General features: G+C 33.7%; 1 protein-coding gene across 3 annotated transcripts; it reads left to right on the plus strand.

Annotated features, from left to right (window-relative positions):
- The first annotated feature begins 1,802 nt into the window (after positions 1–1,802).
- Positions 1,803–15,207, plus strand: LOC115981468 (putative lysine-specific demethylase JMJ16). Of its 3 annotated transcripts, none has more exons than XM_031103631.1 (13): positions 1,803–1,900; positions 2,879–2,930; positions 3,846–4,302; positions 4,442–4,513; positions 4,918–4,995; positions 5,136–5,654; positions 5,809–6,033; positions 6,838–6,999; positions 8,549–8,917; positions 9,861–11,274; positions 11,384–11,487; positions 13,066–13,263; positions 14,357–15,207. In XM_031103631.1, the coding sequence occupies exons 3-13, from the start codon at positions 3,988–3,990 to the stop codon at positions 14,663–14,665; spliced, it is 3,765 nt and encodes a 1,254-aa protein (XP_030959491.1). In that variant the 5' UTR covers positions 1,803–1,900; positions 2,879–2,930; positions 3,846–3,987; the 3' UTR covers positions 14,666–15,207. The 3 variants fall into 3 exon arrangements, with proteins under 3 accessions (XP_030959491.1, XP_030959493.1, XP_030959492.1); XM_031103632.1 differs by lacking the exon at positions 1,803–1,900 and adding an exon at positions 2,311–2,595; XM_031103633.1 differs by lacking the exon at positions 2,879–2,930 and having other exon boundaries at positions 1,812–1,900.
- Positions 15,208–21,003: the final 5,796 nt, after the last annotated feature.

Genomic DNA, 21,003 nt, shown 5'->3' on the forward strand with positions numbered 1-21,003 from the left:
TACTTTAAATAACAAAATTTAACTTATTTTTAAGAGTTTTAATTTTAAATCATTAATGCTAAGAGCTTTATAGTTCAACGTCACTTTTTGGTGTTTTCAACGGAGACACATGTTTTAAAAAATCCCCATATCCTCATTGTAAAAACTATCAAATTATCAAAAAATAAAAAATCATTGACTAACATATTTTTTACTAAAAATCATTGAAATGAAATTATCTGTCATGCTAAATATTTGTAGTTCCAATCCCAAAACTTTATATTCTGAATCAAAAGCCAAATTTAGATTTTATTAACAATTATCACAAAGAACAAAAAACTCAAATTGATACTTTTTTCGAAACATATTATTTTTTCCTACTTTATATAGTACAATTAAAATTTCCAATTTTAAATTGGAAGATTGAGATAATTCATCAAAATTTTAGAAATGTTTTTAGTAAGTTAGGAGACACTGAATGAGAGTTCTATACTCAAATTTTCTTTTCCTGATAAGACCCTCAAACCCAATAATAAAGGAACACCAATTCTAGATATAACTATTTTTACATTTCTTTTTTTTTTTTTTGAGAAAAAACTATTTTTACATTTTTTTTTTTTGTTGGTAATAAGAAAAACATGCATTAAGATAAAAAGGGTCATTACAAAAACGCTTACAGGCCTATGAGGGGTTCAGTCTAAACGAGTGGACAGGAAACTTTGGTAGCTCTTATAGCTAACTGAAACACATGTAAAACCACTAACTTTGGTACAAAATGAACGTGCGTGGTTAGTCCCTGTTGCTGCAGTCTGAACAAGTCCAAAGTGAAGGTTTGCTCCTGCTACGAAGGTTTCCTAATGTTATTGCAGATCTGAGATAGTCTTCTGTCATTGCTCAAAACCAAGACTTAGAATGAATTATGGCCTAGAAAGTCTTCACCTAATGCGAATGACAATGGAGCAAACACTGTAATTCAAATTTTATTATATCTATATTTAAATATATATAGACAAAGTTTGGCTCTAGCTATGTAACGAAATTTAAGAATATTTATATATTATATCATATTATTTAAACAAGTTACATGTCTCATGTGACTAAAATTAGATATTGATGATTTATTGAATCGCCGTATAATAGGTTGAATGCAGATAGTTCTAAATAGATTGGGAACTAAACTTTTGCCTAAATTTATTAAGGCGGTTAGTTAGATTGATAGATTTTCAACTTATAAGTTATAATGTCTGTTTTATGATTAATTGCTCTTTATTGTCATGCTAAGACACCGACTAGTTTTATAGTGTAAGCAAAGTTCAAACCCTAGATGTCTTAATCAATGACAATGTCAACAAGATATTTTTATCAATTGAATTAACTGCAACCTATGAGTAATATGTTAGTAAACCATTTTAGGAATATTTTTATGAAAAATTTAAAAAATTGGCTAACCTTTTTTACAGTTTTTTCAATATTTCTTAAAAAGTTTCTTAAAATAGATTATTAGGGCATAATCGGCTAAAAGAACAAAACAAAGGTACGAAGGAATATCATCTAAACAAATAAATCACTAACATGTCTTACATTGCATGCTTAAAATAGTCTCAATTTAAACATGCAAATATTTTTGATTTTTGTTGGGTTGAGAATCGAATGTGCAACTTAAGATACATCTCAGAATAGTACCACAAGTACCATGTGTCAGAAAGGACACTTCTCATGTAAAAAGCTCTTTGGTGTTTACTTACACTAAACGAAACAGTCCTGTGACCATTATAGCCCCATATTCGCTACAAAACTCTATACAAATACAAACAAACCAAAACCAACCAAAAACCTCTTCAAGACTCAACCAGTCTTCTCCCAATTTCATATCTACGCGCAAACTCCGAAACCAACCAAAAACCTCTTCAACACTCTTCAGGTACGTCTCCAATTTATCGTCAATTTCTCCCCAATTTCTCACATCCTCCAAAATTTTATTTCTTTATTTAAAAAAGAAAACCTAATTTAAACTAATATTTAAATTTAACTTTAATTATTACATGCTTTTGGCCAATTAATCACCTCCCTAAATTCTCACATTCCCCATTTTACCCTTACCCAATAGTCCTCTCAAACCATATAATATATTCTTTTTAACCTATGGTTTGAGCTAGTTTCAGAAACCAGGTACTTTTTCAAAGCAAACAAAAAAAAAAAAAAAAACAGAAAATTTTTTATTTTAAGTTATTAGGTTTAGTTTATTTAAATTAGTACATTAGGCAATAGGCAGAGCCTTTTATTAAAAAAAAAAACAAATAAAAACAAATAAAAGAGAAAGGTAAAGCTCTAGATTTTTGTACCCAAAAAAAAAAGAAGAAGGAAAATTATTAGAACCAAACCCCAAAATCTGTTACATGTTTTATCATGTGTTTCCTTTTTTGTTAGGGTTTTACTATAAGAAAAAAAATCTTTGAATTGTTGAAAATATTATTTTTTTTTGTTTCCAGATTTGCCCTTATCCACTCTTCTTTGTTGTGGATTGGTTATATAATCTTCCTGTGTGTTGAAAAATTCTAGGGTTTCTATGTGAAACTCTTTTGATTTTGAGAGATAGATAGAGAGAGAGAGAGAGAGGTGGGTTTGGTTTGTCAATTCACGATTTGTGTGTACCTTTTAGGAATGAATTCTTTGATTTAAATTTTTTTTTTTTGAATTTTTAAATTTTGAATTTGATTTTTGGGTTTTGATGGATTTTTTTTCCAGTCATCTGTGTTAGGGTTAGGGTTTAGATCTGCAGAATCAGATTCACTTGTTTTCAAATTTTAATTTGAAATTAGGGTTTTCAAAATTGTTTTTATTATTTTCATTTTTTTTTTCTGGTAGTAATTTGGTTTTTTTTGAAATCAAATTTTTGTAGTTTGAGCTGCTTGTAGTTCAATGGGAATTCCAGACTCTTGGATCAGCAACATGTAAGCACAAATTTTGCTTAATATTAATGTATTTTTGGTTTTATTTAATTTATAGTAATTTTTTGGGGGGTAATCTTGTCCTTTTCTGGGTTTCTGTCTGATTGCAATGAATTCAACGATTATATTAATTTTTCTCAGGGATTTTTCTTTGATCGTTGGTTAATTCAGTTTTGTTGTCATCAACTTATAAATCTGATGCATGTATGATTTGTAATGACAAAATTTTTCCAGGATTTTATGATCCTTGAATATTAATTACTTAATTGTGTTATTAAAATTATAAACACACACAGATTCACAATGTGGGTGATGAATGTTGGATTCAACAGCTAAACCCATTCAAAAAATGTTTTAGATCTTAATAAATTACAAAAAAAAAAAAGAGAAAAAAAGAAAAAAAGAAAGAAAAGAAAGTGAGAATTGAAAAGCCATCAAAACTGTTCAGGTGTTTGGTCTGATGGAATTTTTTTTTTTTTGGTGTTTAGGTTTCTCATTTAAGAAATGTTTATGGGTTGATGATAGTGCAGGTAGTATAATTTGTATTGCCATTTGATGGTGTATAGGGAAATGAAATTGTTTTTCCTTGTGATATAATTGCAACAGTGTTGATTAGCCCCAAAACATGAAGTTTGTGAATCTTTTATGACATGGGTTGTCTCTGTCTCTGTCTCTCTCTCCCTCTCTTGCACACACTCGCATACGAATGCCTGTGTTTTGGGTATCATAGAGATGCTGTGCTAGCAATATGTATTCTAATACATCATGCTGATTGTAGATAATGAAGCTGGAGTAGCTTTATGGATTTGAACTTTCTGATCTGATGGCTTTGTACTCTATGTGCCTTTTGTTTTCTCTTTGCATGTAAATGTGTTAATTAATATCAATTTATTCAATATATTTTTTTTTGCTTTGCAGAATAACTTTAGTCATTTGATGAGGATGATAAACTGAAGATAGACAATTGTCATATTGGACCTGTGAAATAGATCGATTCCTTTCTGCATAAAGTGAACAAGTTGGAAACGATAATATCTATTGTCTTTGTTTCCTGGTCCTGATGGGAACAGAGTTTATGAGAGCTTGCATTAAAGATGAGAATGATGACTTTCCATCAGTTCCACCAGGTTTTGAGTCATTTACTTCTTTTACCTTGAAGAAGGTACAAGATAGTGAGGAACCTAACAAGGGAAACACAATTAGTAGCTCGGCTTTAACAAATGATTCTGAGTCAAAGCCTGTTAAGATGGAAACTGAGGTTGACAACAGTGATACTGCAAAGACTAAAAGGTGCCTCCGGCGTAAACCTTTGATAAACTATGGACGATATGAGAACAGTTCAGGGGATGAGTCTGATGCTGAGCGGCTTGATCAAGTTAGTTCTTTCTTTTGTTGTAATAGATAATTATGTGTTTTTAGTGGCCCTCTGATTACTTGATCTTATTGATCATTTCGTTTTCTCTTGAGAGAGCTATGCTTGTAAATAATGACTTAAGTGCCATTTGTTGTTGCAGAATTTTTCCTCAAGGCCTCGCCTTCCCAAGGGGGTTATCCGAGGATGTCCAGAGTGTAGTAACTGCCAAAAGGTTGTCTTCTAAAATTGTATGCTTTAGATGTCATTGGCCTTTTCCCTTACGTGGCCCAATTGCATGTTTCCTCCATACACATATACTATTTTTATGTATTGGACATTAATGGCATTACAACCTAATGAAGAGGGGGAAAAAATAAAACGAAAAAAACATGTTGTACCAATTAGAAACACATAGCAGTGATAGTGCACTACAGTGCCTAGGAAGTGATTTCTGGAAGTGCTCCTGGTTTTGTATTAACATGACAAAAAGACTGCATCATGCCTTGAGTTGGCCACTTGTGATTGTTGACAGGCGGATGATTGCAATGGTGACAGAGGAGCTGAATCTGATGTGTTCCTGACCTAAAATTTTAATGTTTTGATATCTTTTCATTGATAGTTGTGGTCTTGTAACAGGTTGCTGCAAGATGGCATCCAGAAGATGCTTCCAGGCCAGACCTTGAGAATGCTCCCATCTTCTACCCAACTGAAAAGGTCTTTAACTTTAGCAGTAGAATTTGAGTTGTCAGAATTTCAAAATTTATTTTCTATCATTGTTACTATTACTTGTCAATTTTGAAGTTATTTATTTTGGAGAAATAAGATTTTTGAATTAATAAATGGCCTTTTTTCAGGAGTTCGAAGATACTTTGAACTATATAGCAAGCATACGTCTTAGAGCTGAACCATATGGAATCTGTCGCATTGTACCTCCCTCTTCCTGGAAACCTCCCTGTCCTCTTAGGGAGAAATATATATGGGAGGGTGCTAAATTTGCTACACGTGTCCAGAGGGTTGACAAACTTCAAAATCGAGTGTCAATGAAAAAGGTGTTCAAGGGTCATAATAATATGAAGAGGAAAAGGAGAAGATGCTCACGGATGGCGGTAGATTGTGTGACTGGTAGTGGAGAACCTTGTGATGCTGGAATTTTAGAGGCTGAAACGTTTGGGTTTGAACCTGGTCCAGAGTTTACTCTGGAAGCTTTTAGGAAATATGCAGAGGACTTCAAGGCCCAATACTTTAGCAAGACTGAAACTGTTACTGATATGGGGGCTAATATTGCTATGCTTGAACAGCAGTGGGAGCCATCCATTGAGAATATTGAGGGTGAATATTGGCGAATGGTTGAGAAACCTACTGAAGAAATTGAGGTATGATTTTAGTTTATGATCTGATGTTAGCATTTCATTATTCCATATATTTCTTCACCATATTTCACCTCTCTCTCTCTTCAATTGTCTGTGCATGTGGTATGTGTCACCCTGTGCATACGTAGCCTTAACTGCAATGTTATGATTCTTCTAGGTGCTGTATGGGGCTGATTTGGAAACCGGGCTATTTGGCAGTGGGTTTCCCAAAATGTCCAGTCAAGTTGGTTTTGCTTCAGATGAAATGTATATAAAATCGGGCTGGAACTTAAATAACTTTCCTAGGCTTCCTGGATCTGTACTATCTTATGAAAGCAGTGATATATCTGGTGTTCTGGTGCCATGGTTATATGTAGGGATGTGCTTTTCCTCCTTTTGTTGGGTAAGTAAATATCTAATTTCCTGCTGCATCAGCATATAATCTCTGAAAATTGAATGCCATCACTTGTGTATAACCTTTATGTTTGTGTAAGAATGTGTTTGTATATGCCAGATGCTTGTTCTCGTGCATATGGATGGCATGAATGGATTTGCATGGTTCTATAAATCCGGCAAAGATGTGAAGAATTACATTTTGAACACCCAAACTAAATTGTAAAATGATTGAAACATGAGAGGATTTTGGAAAAGAAATAGTACAGAGCTATGTAACTTATCCAAGAATAAGGAAAATGAGGAATAGAGTATTTAGGATATTAGTTTTACCTTCTGTTTTTTCCCTCTTAGACTTTTTGCTTTAGCTTGGGACTCTCTGTTTCCTATTTAATCTTTATCTTTCTTTGTATTTTATTTTTTATTTTCAATAATTGGTGGAAGATAATTCAACCTTGAATCCGCCTTATATACTTTGCAGATTTTGTGTGTTCATACTTCATGTTATAAACTTAAATCTATCTCAAGGCATATATTTATTTTGTTAGGTAATTACCAGAGTAAGCGAGTATTCAAACTACTACGTTTTGGGGTCATGACTGTTTCACTTTTTTTTTGGGTTGAGAATTATGACTCTTTCACTTCAACTTTTAAAATTAGCACCATAAAATTAAAATTTACATCTTAACTCTTGCATATATTTTGAAGTGGAACCAAAAGATGACAATTGTTTCTATGCAGCTTAGCTCATGTCTTCATTTTAGATGTCAATGATACTAAATCTTTCTTTTTTGTTTTATACTTCTAAAAACAGCATGTCGAAGATCACCACTTGTACTCGTTGAATTACATGCACTGGGGTGCCCCGAAAATTTGGTATGGTGTCCCTGGTAGGGATGCCTGTCAATTGGAGGAGGCTATGAGAAAGCATTTGCCTGACCTTTTTGACGAACAACCAGACTTGCTTCATAAGCTTGTGAGTAAAAGTTACTGCATTGTGTTATATGGTTGTTTCATGTTTGGAATCAGGCTTGGGGTTCCTTGTTCAGTTGTTGTTTGGACACGTGCTTGTAATTTCCTTTTTTTTTTTTTTTCATTTGTTTTGTCAGCTTGTCTGTATATATTACATCTCAAGGCAATGTGTTCTTCTTGGGATCTGTTATTTGGACTTATTTGCTTGTAATTCCTTATGAATATTTCATTTGTTTTTATCTACCTTTTTGAATATATGTCTCTAAGGAAATATGTTCATCCTGTCATCTGTTATCTGGTACTGTTCTTTTTGGTTCTTGAAAAAGGATTGTTTGAGAAGGTTCAAATGCCTAGCAACAAACTCCTATGTTCCTGCCTTTATGGTATTCTGAACATGTTCCTAGATAATGAGCCTAAGGGTCTCTTACTAACAATGAAGGACCATTGAGAACAATAATTCATCTTACCTTTTCCTCTCAAATTATTATTTTTAGTTAATAAAAACTAATTATACAGACTGAAATGCTCTATTTTTTTTTGGAAATGTTGGGTAATGTTTGTTTAAATTATTAAAGTCTTGTTGTCATTTGTTCTTAAAGTTTCTTATCTTTTTTAATAATTTAATGAAGGTTTCATCTCCTGTCGTCTTTTCAAATTGAAGTTGTATCAACATAGAAATAAGTTAATTACTGTGATTTCTTGTCTGTGCCAGCATGATCAGCCTCTAATTGTAGGGTTCTTTTATTTTATAATAAAAAAATAGATGTTCTAAAATTTCTCTCCATTTGGAGGAGGGGGTAGGGTGGGTTTGGTTGGGCTGTCGAGGCAAGCTTCCTCTCCTAAGATTCCATTGCTACTTCCATAACTGATACATTTTGCATATATTTAATTGTAAAGGGTCAGTGCCAAATCACTACTTGTGTGCTGCTCCCACTAGCTATTGGATGTTTGGTTACATGTCCGTTCACCAAATTTAATGGAATGTTATTCATGGGACATGAGGTTTATCAATAAACTTTACTAAGATTGTGTTCTTTTCTGTTCAGGCATATTTTATTTTCATCTTTAGGAATGAATCTGGATTAATATATTTGGAAATTATATACAATTATCCTAAAGTCTTAAAATATATTTTTATTAGGTCGCGACCATTTTCCCTTTCTATGTTCTTTGTGGGGATCCCACATCTGTAAGTTTGTGAATGGCACACAATTCTTTTTGTTTTAATAAAGTTAGTGACTGTTTGTTGAGAAAGAGATGGGTGAAACATGCAGCATTTGTTAGGTAGCCATGAAAAGGGGCAGAGAAATAATTTTAGAATTTTTTCATATTTTTACGTAGATTTGTAGATTGACTAATGTAGTATGAGTTTGATAGTAAGGCTATTTTGATTCTTTGACCAGAATAATGAAATATTTTCTTGGAAAACCATGCCTCCTTTTCTTGTTACTTACTTGAGGAGGGAGGGGAAGGAAATTTAGATTTTTCGACCATAGTGTTTATTGACCTATATTTCATTCTCTATGCACTGAACATATGATTTTCTCATGCAGGTCACACAGCTTTCCCCATCCATACTGAAATCTGAGGGGGTCCCTGTCTATAGGTGTGTACAGAATCCTGGGGAGTTTGTTCTGACCTTCCCTAGAGCATATCATTCAGGGTTCAACTGCGGCTTCAATTGTGCAGAGGCAGTTAATGTAGCTCCGGTTGATTGGCTGCCCCACGGGCAGGTTGCTGTAGAGCTATACCGTGAGCAGGGACGAAAGACTTCCATTTCGCATGATAAATTGTTACTTGGGGCTGCAAGGGAAGCAGTGAGAGCTCATTGGGAACTAAATCTACTCAAGAAAAATACCTTGGATAACTTGAGATGGAGAGATGTCTGTGGAAAGGATGGGATCTTATCTAAAGCACTCAAGGTAAAACTCAACCTCTCTTAGTAATTGTTCCTTCTTTATTTTATTTATTTTTTGGGGGATTTGGGATGGTTACATATTGGAAAAGACTTCTAAAAAATTTATATCCTGAGTTGATCAGGAATCCAAAATTTTGTTTGACTTAATTGGACAGTGGTTGAAATAGAAAAATTAAGATATTTTTAAGGGCTTAATGGCAAAAAAAAAAAAAAAAAACCCCTATAGGGATAATCCCATTGAGCGGTTCAAATGGGCATTCTCATCTGACAAGAATGGGTGGAGAGTGAGGGTCATTGGTTCAAAACCCATTGGGTGCGTTTGTAACTTATCAATAAAAAATTTAATGGCACAAGTAAAAATCTTAGTACCAGGAGAATGATAGAATCATGGCATATCATTTTTGAAACTGGTTTTGGATTTATTATTTTGGAGGGCCTATATTATGGTTTGAGCCTGCAATTTGATTTCATTGTTCATTTCAGAACATGGATTTGGATGGAGGGATAATTCCATTATGTGGAACTGAAATGGTTGGTCCACCTGATAAGAATAAAAAGAAAGAAAATTAGTTGATTATTTTTGGATGAAAACAGAGACTTTATTGGTTCTGTGTGGAAATCAATGGCTACATGTTATTTGGTAAATTTAATGCTGGATCCTAGTATGGGAATCTAAATGCTGTAGGGAGAAATTCAAGGTTGTAGTTTTACAGAATTTGTTATTAATTGTTTGTAATCTTTTGGATCATTAATTACCATTTTTTTCCGTGTCATTAAAAAATAATCTTTAGATTTTTAATAGAGTATGAATACTAAGTCTAAATTTCAATAAAAAGTTTGCAAACATCTCATCATAATGTCAGCAATAAAATATACAGTTCACCAGCAGATATGAGCAACACTTGTGTTCAACTTTCCTGTTTGACTTTATAATTTCGCTTTCCTAGGCACGTGTTGAGATGGAACGAGTGAGGAGAGAATTTCTTTGCAGTTCTTCAAAGACAATAAAGATGGAGAGCAATTTTGATGCCACCTGTGAGAGAGAATGCAGTGTATGCCTTTTTGATTTGCACCTGTCTGCAGCAGTTTGTCGTTGTTCCCCAGATAAATATGCATGTTTAAATCATGCAAAGCAGTTCTGTGAATGTGCTTGGGGTAATAAATATTTTCTTTTTCGCTATGGCATCGATGAATTAAATATCCTTGTTGAGGCATTGGAAGGAAAATTAAGTGCTATATACAGATGGGCAAGACTTGATCTTGGACTTGCCCTGAGTTCTTATGTGTCCCGGGAGAATATGCTGCCAGTTGGTAAAGACCTGAAGAACTCAACTGGGATCATGGATGAAATTTCTCAACTTAAAAAGAGTGCAGAAGTTGAATCACGTTTGAAGGACAGAAAGGTATCATTGAAATTTCCCAGTTCTTCACATAAGATTGAGACAGTGAACCGTAACTCTCAATTCAAGAAAGAACAATTTGTTGTTTTGGGCCTTTTGGCTCCCAAATTAAAAAATCCTGTTTGCCAGTTGTCTCAAGAAGACACATCATATGCTGCAACTTCAGCTGCAGAGGAATCTCGAGTGAAGAAACCCTCAGTCTTGAAACATGATAATGTTATTCTTCTAAGTGATGATGAATGTGATGAACCCAAGAAGCTTGTTTCAAAAAAAGAACAGGAAACTTCTTCAGAGAAGAATTTAGGACTTTCTGAGAGGCTGGCAGGTTCAGATGATAAACCAAGCCTGTGTAATTCTAATAAAGATTCAATCCTGGCTACCCCTAATACCGATGCTGCAGTGATTGGTGAAAAGGATGTCAGTTCATTAATTGATGCAGAAAGAAATAATTGTTCATCTCATTCTATGCACATGAAAGATGGAGATAATGGAAGTTTTGGACCTCTTCTAGGGTCAAATCCATCAAACATGTCGTACCTTGTAGCTTCTACTAGTGTAGAAGTAGGAGGACAATCTCAAGATTCCTCTACTACTAGAGAGACCAGTGAACATGATATGGTAAATTCTGGGAGTTACCCACAGAATCCACAACCATCTGGTGGAGGATCGCCTAACAATAAGGATACGCATGAAAAGATGGAAATAAATGCAACCTCAAATTCAGTAGATAATATAAGTGAAAAGGTGGGAATAAATGCAACCTCAAATTTAGTAGATAATGTAAGAACTATTACTGGAAACCCATCTTGCACCTCAAACAATTTGGACAGATATTTCCGCCAAAAGGGTCCTCGCATTGCCAAGGTAGTGCGGAGGATAAACTGCAATGTAGAACCTCTGGAATTTGGATTTGTGCTTTCTGGAAAGTCGTGGTGCAACAGCCAGGCCATTTTTCCCAAAGGTATGTTTAATGCATTTTGTCCACTGAGATAAAAAGAAACTAGCTGATGTATGACTTAATATACAAAAAGGGAGCATGAGCTTATGCATATTTATTCTGCTTGATGCAGGATTTAGGAGCCGGGTTAGGTACATAAATGTATTAGATCCGACAAATATGTGTTACTATGTCTCAGAAATTCTTGATGCAGGACGCGATGGACCTCTGTTCATGGTATGTACTTGCCTGGAATTGCTATTATATATTCTTGCTGGTTTAGACTTGATCTTGCATCATATTTATTCAGAAAAGGCTCTCTCAATATTTTATTTGCTTGTAGCTTGTTAATCTTTATATTATTGAGTTTCCAAAAGTCTATTGAACATCAAAAGGCTTTGAGATGCTACAGAGTTTTTTCCTTGCTAAGATTTCACAAGATGTGATAGTTTATACAAGAAAAGAAGATGATATGGTTGTTATTTGTTAAGCTTGATTTTGTCCTGATTACTGTCAGAAGCATGGTCAAGGACTCCTTAATGTTAGATGTAATAATCAGTTAATGACTACCCTTTCACTCTAGTGCTAGATCAGACTTTAGTATGTCAACACTTAGTATTACCTTGAATTTTCAATGCCTGTTTTTCAAATAATAAAAAAATCCTCAAGTGCTTCCCAAATAGATGTAGAGTTTGTTAGTGAACTGTTCTGCTTTAATATAGGACTTCTTTTATGAAATTGTAGGATTAGAGAACTGAGGTTTCTATGAAAAACATTTGGAGTTTGTGGGAATAAATGAAACTGAGCTCTTTCTGGTAGGCAAAAGAGTAGCACGGGAAAGGGCATGAACATCCTTGGTGAACTGTAGTATTGTACTGATATTTTGAGCAATCTGACGGTTATAAATTAGCATGGAGACTTACACTTAGAAGCCATTATTCCACTTGTATAAGATGCTGATATTTATAAGATTTTTTTTCAAAATATTTAGAGCTTCAGAATGGAGCCTTAGGGGAAGTTGTTTTTGTCAAAAGCTAGAAAGCACGGACACTTCATTTGAGGTGTCGTATTGTATCGGACACGGGACATGCCTAAGACACTTTTTCACTTGTGTCCTAGCCGTGTCCTTTTTTTTTTTTTGAAAAATTTCAGGACACAGCTGGGACACTTATCTATTATTTCTTTTTAGTTTTAATCTTAAACACTTATTTAGTTATCTTTTATTTACTATTTTAGATCTTATTATTTGGTTTGTATTCTAATTTCTAAACACCATATCTTAGTAACGAAGTCACTTTAATATCCTTTATTACTATATGTTTAACATTATATGAAAAAAAATAAATGCCAAACAATATTAAAAAATTTTAAAATTAATTAATATGCGTATTCCTACTTTACCTGTGTCTTAAATTTTTTAAAATTGCCTTGTCGCTATGTCATTCCTGTACCTGTACCCATGCCCATATCTATGTTTGTGCTTCATAGGTCAGAAGTCCTATGTAATAGCAACCCCCTAGAATAATTGGATTTAATTGTTCTCTTCATTCTTGTAGTTAAGTTTTCTTTTTTGTTTTTTTCTTTTCCTCTCTCTATTTGTATTTTCTGATTATTTTATGCACCTTTGCATAAAGTAGGTTTTTATATACAGATTTTTCTTACTTATATATATAAAAAAGAATAATTGGATTTAACATTTGGGTAAATTTGGAAATTATTTATCACAAAATAGTGGGAAAAAAGGAGAATATATTTGAAAATTGCAATTTTGATCAGAAAAAATGCTGATACTTAACCCATACTCCAATTTTTTAGGTTTCTTTGGAGCAATGCCCAAGTGAGGTGTTCATTCATGTCTCCGCTGCTAGATGCTGGGAAATGGTGAGAGATAGAGTGAATCAAGAGATCACAAGGCAACATAAACTGGGAAAAGCAAACCTTCCTCCTTTACAGCCTCCTGGCAGTCTTGATGGCTTTGAAATGTTCGGGTTCTCTTCACCTGCAATCGTGCAGGTAATATACCAGTTGACTGATTTCTTGACTTCCACTATAGTACAGTGCCTGTTTGCAATGTGACATGGGTGATTTTCTTGATAAAATGCTTATAATGTACTTTCTCTATGTTCCCACTCAAATGTATTTCTAGTTTCTTGCTTTTGGGCTCTGGGATCTTTTGCATACATGTGTGTATATATAGATGATGAGTAAGCTTGGAAAACACAAAATATAGACAAGCTTTGAGGAGACACACTACCAAAGTACCAATTTATATATACCTAGGTCTAAAATGAGTGGTTGCTTTTGCTTTTATTATGCATAAGTCATGTAAAACTATGCTCTTTGAAAACTCCCTCTCTCTCCTCCCCACCTCCCCGTCTGATAATTTATCTGAATACTACGTGTCATCTTTTAATTGCATAAGTTTTCATTTTGTCAGTTCAGACCTAAAATTAAAGTTTGAGGTGGTATGGAAATGGTATAACCCTCTCTTAACATGATTTGGCATGTCGTCATCTGCACCAATTGAAAGTCCTTTGTCAATGAAATTGCAGTGGTTTGTTCTTATTCCTAGGATTTGTTCACCTTTTTTTTACCCAAAAAATATATTGCAAAACATCAGCTTTTATTATTTACTTTCAAGAGTTGCTCTGAATGTCTACTTCTGGTTGTTTCTGTTTACAAAATTCTTTGAGGGATGAAAGACATTAATCCTTCTTGTGAAGCTAATCTCAATGAAAATAAAGTGGTTTGTTTGTTCATCTCCCTACTAATTGTTACTTTTTGTTTCTTTGAAAATTGGTGCGGACAACATCAGATTGATTTTTTAGACTTTCTCTGAGTGTCCCACCATTACTCTGTTTTTTAAATTGTTCAGGGTGAAAATGAAAGATTTACCCTATAATGTGGCAATCCCCAGCCTCGTGCAATTTGGTCAAAATTTAAATTTTACCATTCACTATCTAAATTTTTATACTACTTTGTACTATATATACTATTTTTTTCCTCATGCTTTTGACAGTTTTCACAGTTTGAGACAAATGATTATATGAGATTTCGAAAAAAAAGAGAGAGAGAAGTTAACCTTATTGTTGCTATTTTTATACAGGCCATAGAGGCAATGGATAGGAATCGAGTTTGTACTGAGTACTGGGACTCACGGCCCTACTCCCGACCTCAAGTGCAGATTCCACAAACTTCTCAATACAAAGACAGTGAGGAAAGAAATGATCCAGGGGGCCCCGGAAATCCGCTTTTGCCCGTTGGAGTTGATAGAATACTGAGGGGCCTATTCAAGAAGGCAAACCCAGAAGAATTGAACTCACTGTATAGCATTTTATGTGACAATAGGCCAACAGCGGATCTAGGCTTAGTGACTCAGCTGCTTAATGAAGAGATTCACAATCATCCTAGATGATTCATTATTTGGTCTCATGAGAATTTGAGACCAAACTCCATATGGAAGGTTTTTTTTTTTTTTTGACTTTGTAAATTCTCAGTTCCTGCTGCCAGGTTGCACCTTCTTTGCAGTCAACCTGGTCATTCTTTAACCAAAGAGGTAACATTAAGAAAAGAAAGGAAAATAAGAAAAAGAAAATGGCTACATTTCCTTTGAAATTTTCGCCATATTGGCTGTTAGTAGCTGTGAAGAAGCTGGAGATACATCTTGTGGGTACCCCTGTTTTTGTTTCTGATATGGGTTCCGCCATCTTCTAGCACGGAGTAGATAAACTCTTTATTAATTTTTTGTTTTCTTTTTCCAGATTCACTTTGATCTTTAGCGTATTGATCATTGTTAGGAACTTCTAGGTTAGATGTTACTATAGAGCTAACTTTTAGTTATGGATAAATTTCCTTTGTAACTAATTTGTAATTTGTTAAGATTTGTATACTTGCTGTGCATTTGTGAATGGAACATATGGAACTTAATCCCATGCAAACAATTTTCCTCAAATCTCATTCATGGGCTGTCCGGGTTTATCCCTATAATTCTGCTTTGCTGCTTCTTGAAACTACAATTTTGTGCCGTAAGAACAAGAATGGTGGACAAAATCAAGATTTGACTTGTATATGCTCAACATCAGCATCAGCATCAGCATCAGCATCATACACACAGAATGAAGTCTTGTTAGAAACGTGTTTGAAGGGGTTAAATATTGTGTGTATATATTTATTATGTCTTTCTTTCTCACCTTTCCCATCTCTCCCTCATTGACTTGTATGAAGGCCTTATACACAATTTTGCTGAGAACGTGTCCCAAGCCTACAAACCACTTATCAAACCTATCACGGTAGCTTACCCACCTACCTAACAAAGTGCTATCATATATTCATATTCATATACTATATAATTTGAAGAGGATTTATTTACTATTTAAATATCAATAAAATAATTTTTTATTGAACTCTATATTATATATGTTTTTAAAAAATAATGATTTTCTTGGTTTTAGAGATACAAAATAACCAATTAAGTTTTTGTATTTAGGTTCTATTAACATTTCTTATCTCATCCATTTAATCAACACGCTCATAGCAATTTTCTTTTATAAAACAATTTTGGGGTTTTAACTGATATGGATTTTTATTGAGCCAATATTTTCAAAGCATTCTTGGAGGGGAAAGAATGCAAAACTCACTCTTTCTTTCTTAAAAAAAAAAAAAAAAATGTCATCCTATAATCCCTGATATTGTTTTACATTTCGGAGGCCTTAGAGGCAATTTTATAAGACTGGGGCATAGGGGGCCAAAGGCCCCTAGGCCTTGAGCCATCCCCGCTCTGGTTGTACCAATTGGCATTTGGCTATTTTGCTACTCTCATTATGTCAAATGATTAACCTACTTAAAGACTTAGATAAATCACATAATTCTCCAATAATTTGAAGTGGTTTCAATTTAAACCCTAAATTTATTAATTTTTTAATCATTTTAATTCAAGCCCTCAATAAGTTTCTATTCTCTAAATGTAACAGAATACAAATTGCAACTAAAACCTATACAAATACAAAAATTTCATGCATGTGAAATTATAAGACCTCTTGGTAGATTATATTAGAATTATGAAATTATATAAAAATGAGTTATGTAGTCATTGTCGCAATAACGTTCACAATAGAATTATATATTATGCGTAAGTTGGGATAGTAACGCGTTTGCATTTTTTGGTTGGTTCCGTGCATTGTTCATAGGACCCGCAACGCAAGTACAGAAAAAAGCAAATCTAACTTTAAAATTGGGTCCTACGGCATTATTCACACATTTAAAAATTATTTTGCTACAGTGTTTTCAGTTTTCAGCAATATGCGGTATCCAAACAGACCCTATATAAGCTCATGTCCGAATTATATATAAGCAGGAACTTTAACTACGGTGTGTCTAAACTTTTACCAAGTAGTGCATTCCTTGAAAGATTATCTTAATTTAGCCTTCCACATTATTAAACTTTTGAATTTATTTCAAAGTATAAATTGATTATCATGTGTTAATGAGTAGTTGCATTTAATTAATTAATTCTATGCATTAATTTTTTTTTCCCAACTTGTTAATCCGATGTTATTTATGAACGAGGTAAACAAGGGCGACTATCCTCAAATTGGAAAGGCACGATCCTAGGGACACATAAGGCCGAGATCCACACCGCGTTTTATCCACTTTCCCTAAACATGGGCAAGAATTTTGAGAGATATGCACGTAACTATAGCCATGACATGACACCTCCCACGAAATAGGGAATAATGGCAAGCAGAAAGTCTATATAAGCACCAAGCACCATCACTCCAATTATGAGAGAAATTCCTAAATATATGTACATGATGAGATTTTGAGAATAAGAGTTAAATTAAATGGTTCTCAAAAAAAAAAAAAAAAAAGTTAAATTAAGTAAATTTTCTAATTTACCATTTATTTTATTTAAAAAGTCAATATCATTCTTTTACTAGAGTTTAAATCAATGAGGGTAGTTTAAAAATTGTACTTAAAAAAAAAAAGAATAACAAAATTAGAATTGTACTTCTTTTTACGCTTAAAGATAGCACATTAAATTAATAATACTCCAATAAAAAGTTGGATTGGAGGCTGTAGTATAAGAATCCTTTTAAATTTTTTTTTCCATGTGAGAGTACTACTGCTACTAGTACTAGGAGTCTAGGAGATTGTGGTCATGAATAGAATTAAAAAAAAAAAAAAAAATTTAAGACCACATAAAATGTTACAATTTGTGCTACAACTGTCCACGTGATAGATTGTGAGTGATGAGTTAATGTGAAAGTGACAAACAGTTAATTACAATCTGACAAAGATAGTTGTGGCAAAAGTTGTGACAATTTATATGGTACTAGAACTACTCGAACAGAATAGATTCAATAGACCATTCCCTTATGTTGTGATTTTTGATAGTGTGAAGTGTTGTGTTGTTTTTGTTATTCACGCACTCTCTCTCTCCTTGCCAATCTGCCACGATGCAATTGCAAAGACCTAGTGAAAAACTAGTGGGTACATTTATCATCTTTCTTGTTTGATTGTTCTATATATTATTAGTTTTGTATTTTTTAGACACAATTTAAAACCTATGGATTCCACTCTGGATAATTACTTTTTATCATTATATTAAGACATTAATTAATTTTGTTAGTTGTGTAACTTGTGTTTGATCACTGATTTTATATTATTAGAGAAGCAATTTTTTTGGCAATATTTATTTATTATAAAAGAAGATTTTGGTTTGGGTTTGTAATTAGTTCCCCTGATAAGCCACCAAATCCAGAAATTTGTTTTGTGTTTTGCACTAGGAACATATCTTCTTTCAGCTTCAACCTGTGTACAAAAATTGTTATGAGCATGTCAATAGAAGAAATTTTCTTAACAACTTGTGAAAGAGATGTAAATAAAACATAAGTACAAAAACTTAATTAGCAATTTTATGTCTCAAAAAACAAGAACAATTTTAATACAAAAAATTATATAAAATAGAAAGTCAAATAAATAGTCGCATTTAATTATAATATTTAGAATTAAAAATTCCACTAAAATGTATTGCCTATCCATTGAGCCGACCATGCCTGGAATTTAGTGGGGATTTAATCTACAATGTCTAGGTCTAGAGCACATACTAACCCTCCAATCACTAGGTTGCACCATGACAAGTTTATTATTATCGTTATTATTATAGTTGGATTAGTGTGTTTCAGTTTTCTTCTATCTCGCTCAGCTTATAATTAGGATTTTTTCCCTCATGAGTTCGTAAACTCTTCATTACCTTTCTATTATCTGCCATTAATATGGCAGAATGTGATGATGGGGAAAAATAAGAATGTCAACCAGTGTCTATAACCTTGTGGAATGGGAACTCAATTGCTGATTTGTGGGGTGTATTCATGGAGATTCTTTAGTCGAGAAAGGCTATATTATTAGCTATGAATATACTGAAGTAGTTGTTAATTAAGAAACATAATGACGATTCGATCAATAGGGAATAAAGTATATCGATGAACTACATATAATGAGTTTATGTTGCTTGTTTGGGTTAGAAAATAACGTGACATGTTTAGGATTTTGTTACACTTTCTGCCATGTAGTTTTGATGCAATGAACTGGATATATGTTTTGCAATATGATTAATATAAAATATTTGGTCACCTCAAATGTGACCAAATATCTAGTACATTTATTCATTCTCATTCTTATTTAATATTTCCTAAGCTTTGAGCCCCAGCTCAATTGACATCTTCTCTTCTTACAAATGCTAGGTGGAGGGTGAGGTTTTGGGTTCAAGATCTATTAAGTTCACGTGTAACTTTTCAATCACGTTCCTATCTTTCATAGAAAAAAAAAAAAAGTTTCCTATTGTGTCATCTTTTTCTTATTCTTTTTAGGCTAACCTTTTTCTCCCATATCACATTTCTAATTTCTTCCCTATGTTTCAAATTTTGAACTTATAATATCTCCCTCATAAAGGAAGAGAAAGACCACTTTACTACAAGTGGAATAACATTTATTTTTAATTTATTTATTATGATTTCTTTTTTTGTTAAATAATGTATGGCTTAGTTGATTTGAGTGGGGTACTACTTTTTGTTGCTGCTATTCAAGGATCTTAATTGTCCAAGTCTTTGACATCTAATTTTGATTGTCTCTGTGTTTTCTTTCTGATAGTGGCGCATGATCAATTGTTTGGGAAACTTGCACTCTTGACCAAGAAAATGAAACCCTGGTGGCGAAGATTGTATATTGTTTGCCTTTTTCTCATTATGCAACTCCGTATATGGATTTCTGCCATTAGCTTAAGAGTACTGTTTGCCTTTTTCTCTACATCCAACCCCTCTGTTCCAGATAACCTGGATAATCTCATATCTCCAAGTCTGTCAGAAGAGGAGGTGGAGATGCTTGCTTGTATGCCATCAGCTGAAGAGATAAAGGATGTTTTTAGCCTAGGCTCACATAAGGCCCCAGGGCCTGATGGTATGTTGGCTCACTTATGTAAATTTTATTGGAATGTTATAGGGGGTGAAATTGTAGAAGCAGTAAGCAGTTTCTTTAGAAAGGGATACATTCTTAAGGAAATCAACCACATTTTTGCCTTGATCCCTAAAGGGAGTAATTCTTTATAAGATTATCTCAAAACTTTTGGCAAATAGAATAAAAAAGGTTTTGCATAAACTGATCTCCCCCTGGAAAATGGCTTTTGTTCCTGGGAGGAAAATTCAAGAAAAGACCTTTTTGGCTCAAGAAATTATACATGAGATGAAGAAGAAAAGAGAGAAAACAGGCTGGATGGGACTTAAAATTGATATGGAGAAGGCGTATGACAGAATAGAGTGTCCCTTTGTCAAGAAGGTGTTGGCAAAATTTGGCTTTCTCGAGATCTAGATTCAATGGGTGATGTAGTGTGTTACCATTGCCTCTTTCTTTGTCTTAATCAATGGTAGTCCCTTTGGGTTTTTCAGACCTCAAAGAGGACTAAGACAAAATGATCCCCTTTCTCCATTCCTTTTTGTTCTTGCATAAGAAGTTCTATCAAAACTTATAGAAAGAGAGGCCACGTCAAACAAAATCAATGGGTTTAAATTGGCGAGAGACTTGACTCCCATTACCCACTTGCAATTTGCAGATGATTTATTCATCTTTGCTCAAGCAAATATGGAGAATATGAATCAGATCAAAATTTGTCTAGACACTTTTGTAAAGTGGTAGGGACAAAAAGTAAATTTTTTCAAATCTGTAATCATATTTAGCAAAAATATGCCTCATGCTTACAAGAGGCGGCTGGCCAATAGGATAAGTATTAATACCTCAAACCAAAAAGAGAAGTATCTAGGCTTTTCAATGGCTTCAGGAAGAGAAAAGAAGGCTGCAACAAAGGAAATCATAGAAAAGGTGAAACAAAGACTTTAGGGTTGGAAAATGAAAACACTTTCCCAAGTAGGAAGAACCACACTGATATCCTCAGTGGAAGTAGCCATGCCCTCCTATCAAGCCTCGTCTCTACTTCTCCCCAAAAAGGTATGTGATAAACTTGATTCCCTCAATCGCAATTTTTGGTGGGGTTTTAGTGGTGAGAAAAAACATGGGCTCTATCTTAAGAGCTGGGATTCTATATGCTCTCCAAAAGCATTAGGGGGTATTGGCATAAAGAAAACAGAGGATATGAATCAAGATCTTGTAGCTAAATTAACTTGGGAGGAGGCTAGTAATGTAGAGAAGCTATGGGTAAAGATGTTTCAGAAGAGATATGTGAGGGATAAGAATTTAATGAAGATG

Source organism: Quercus lobata, chromosome 3, assembly GCF_001633185.2.
Source record: "Quercus lobata isolate SW786 chromosome 3, ValleyOak3.0 Primary Assembly, whole genome shotgun sequence".
In the NCBI taxonomy this organism is placed as follows: Eukaryota; Viridiplantae; Streptophyta; class Magnoliopsida; order Fagales; family Fagaceae; genus Quercus; species Quercus lobata.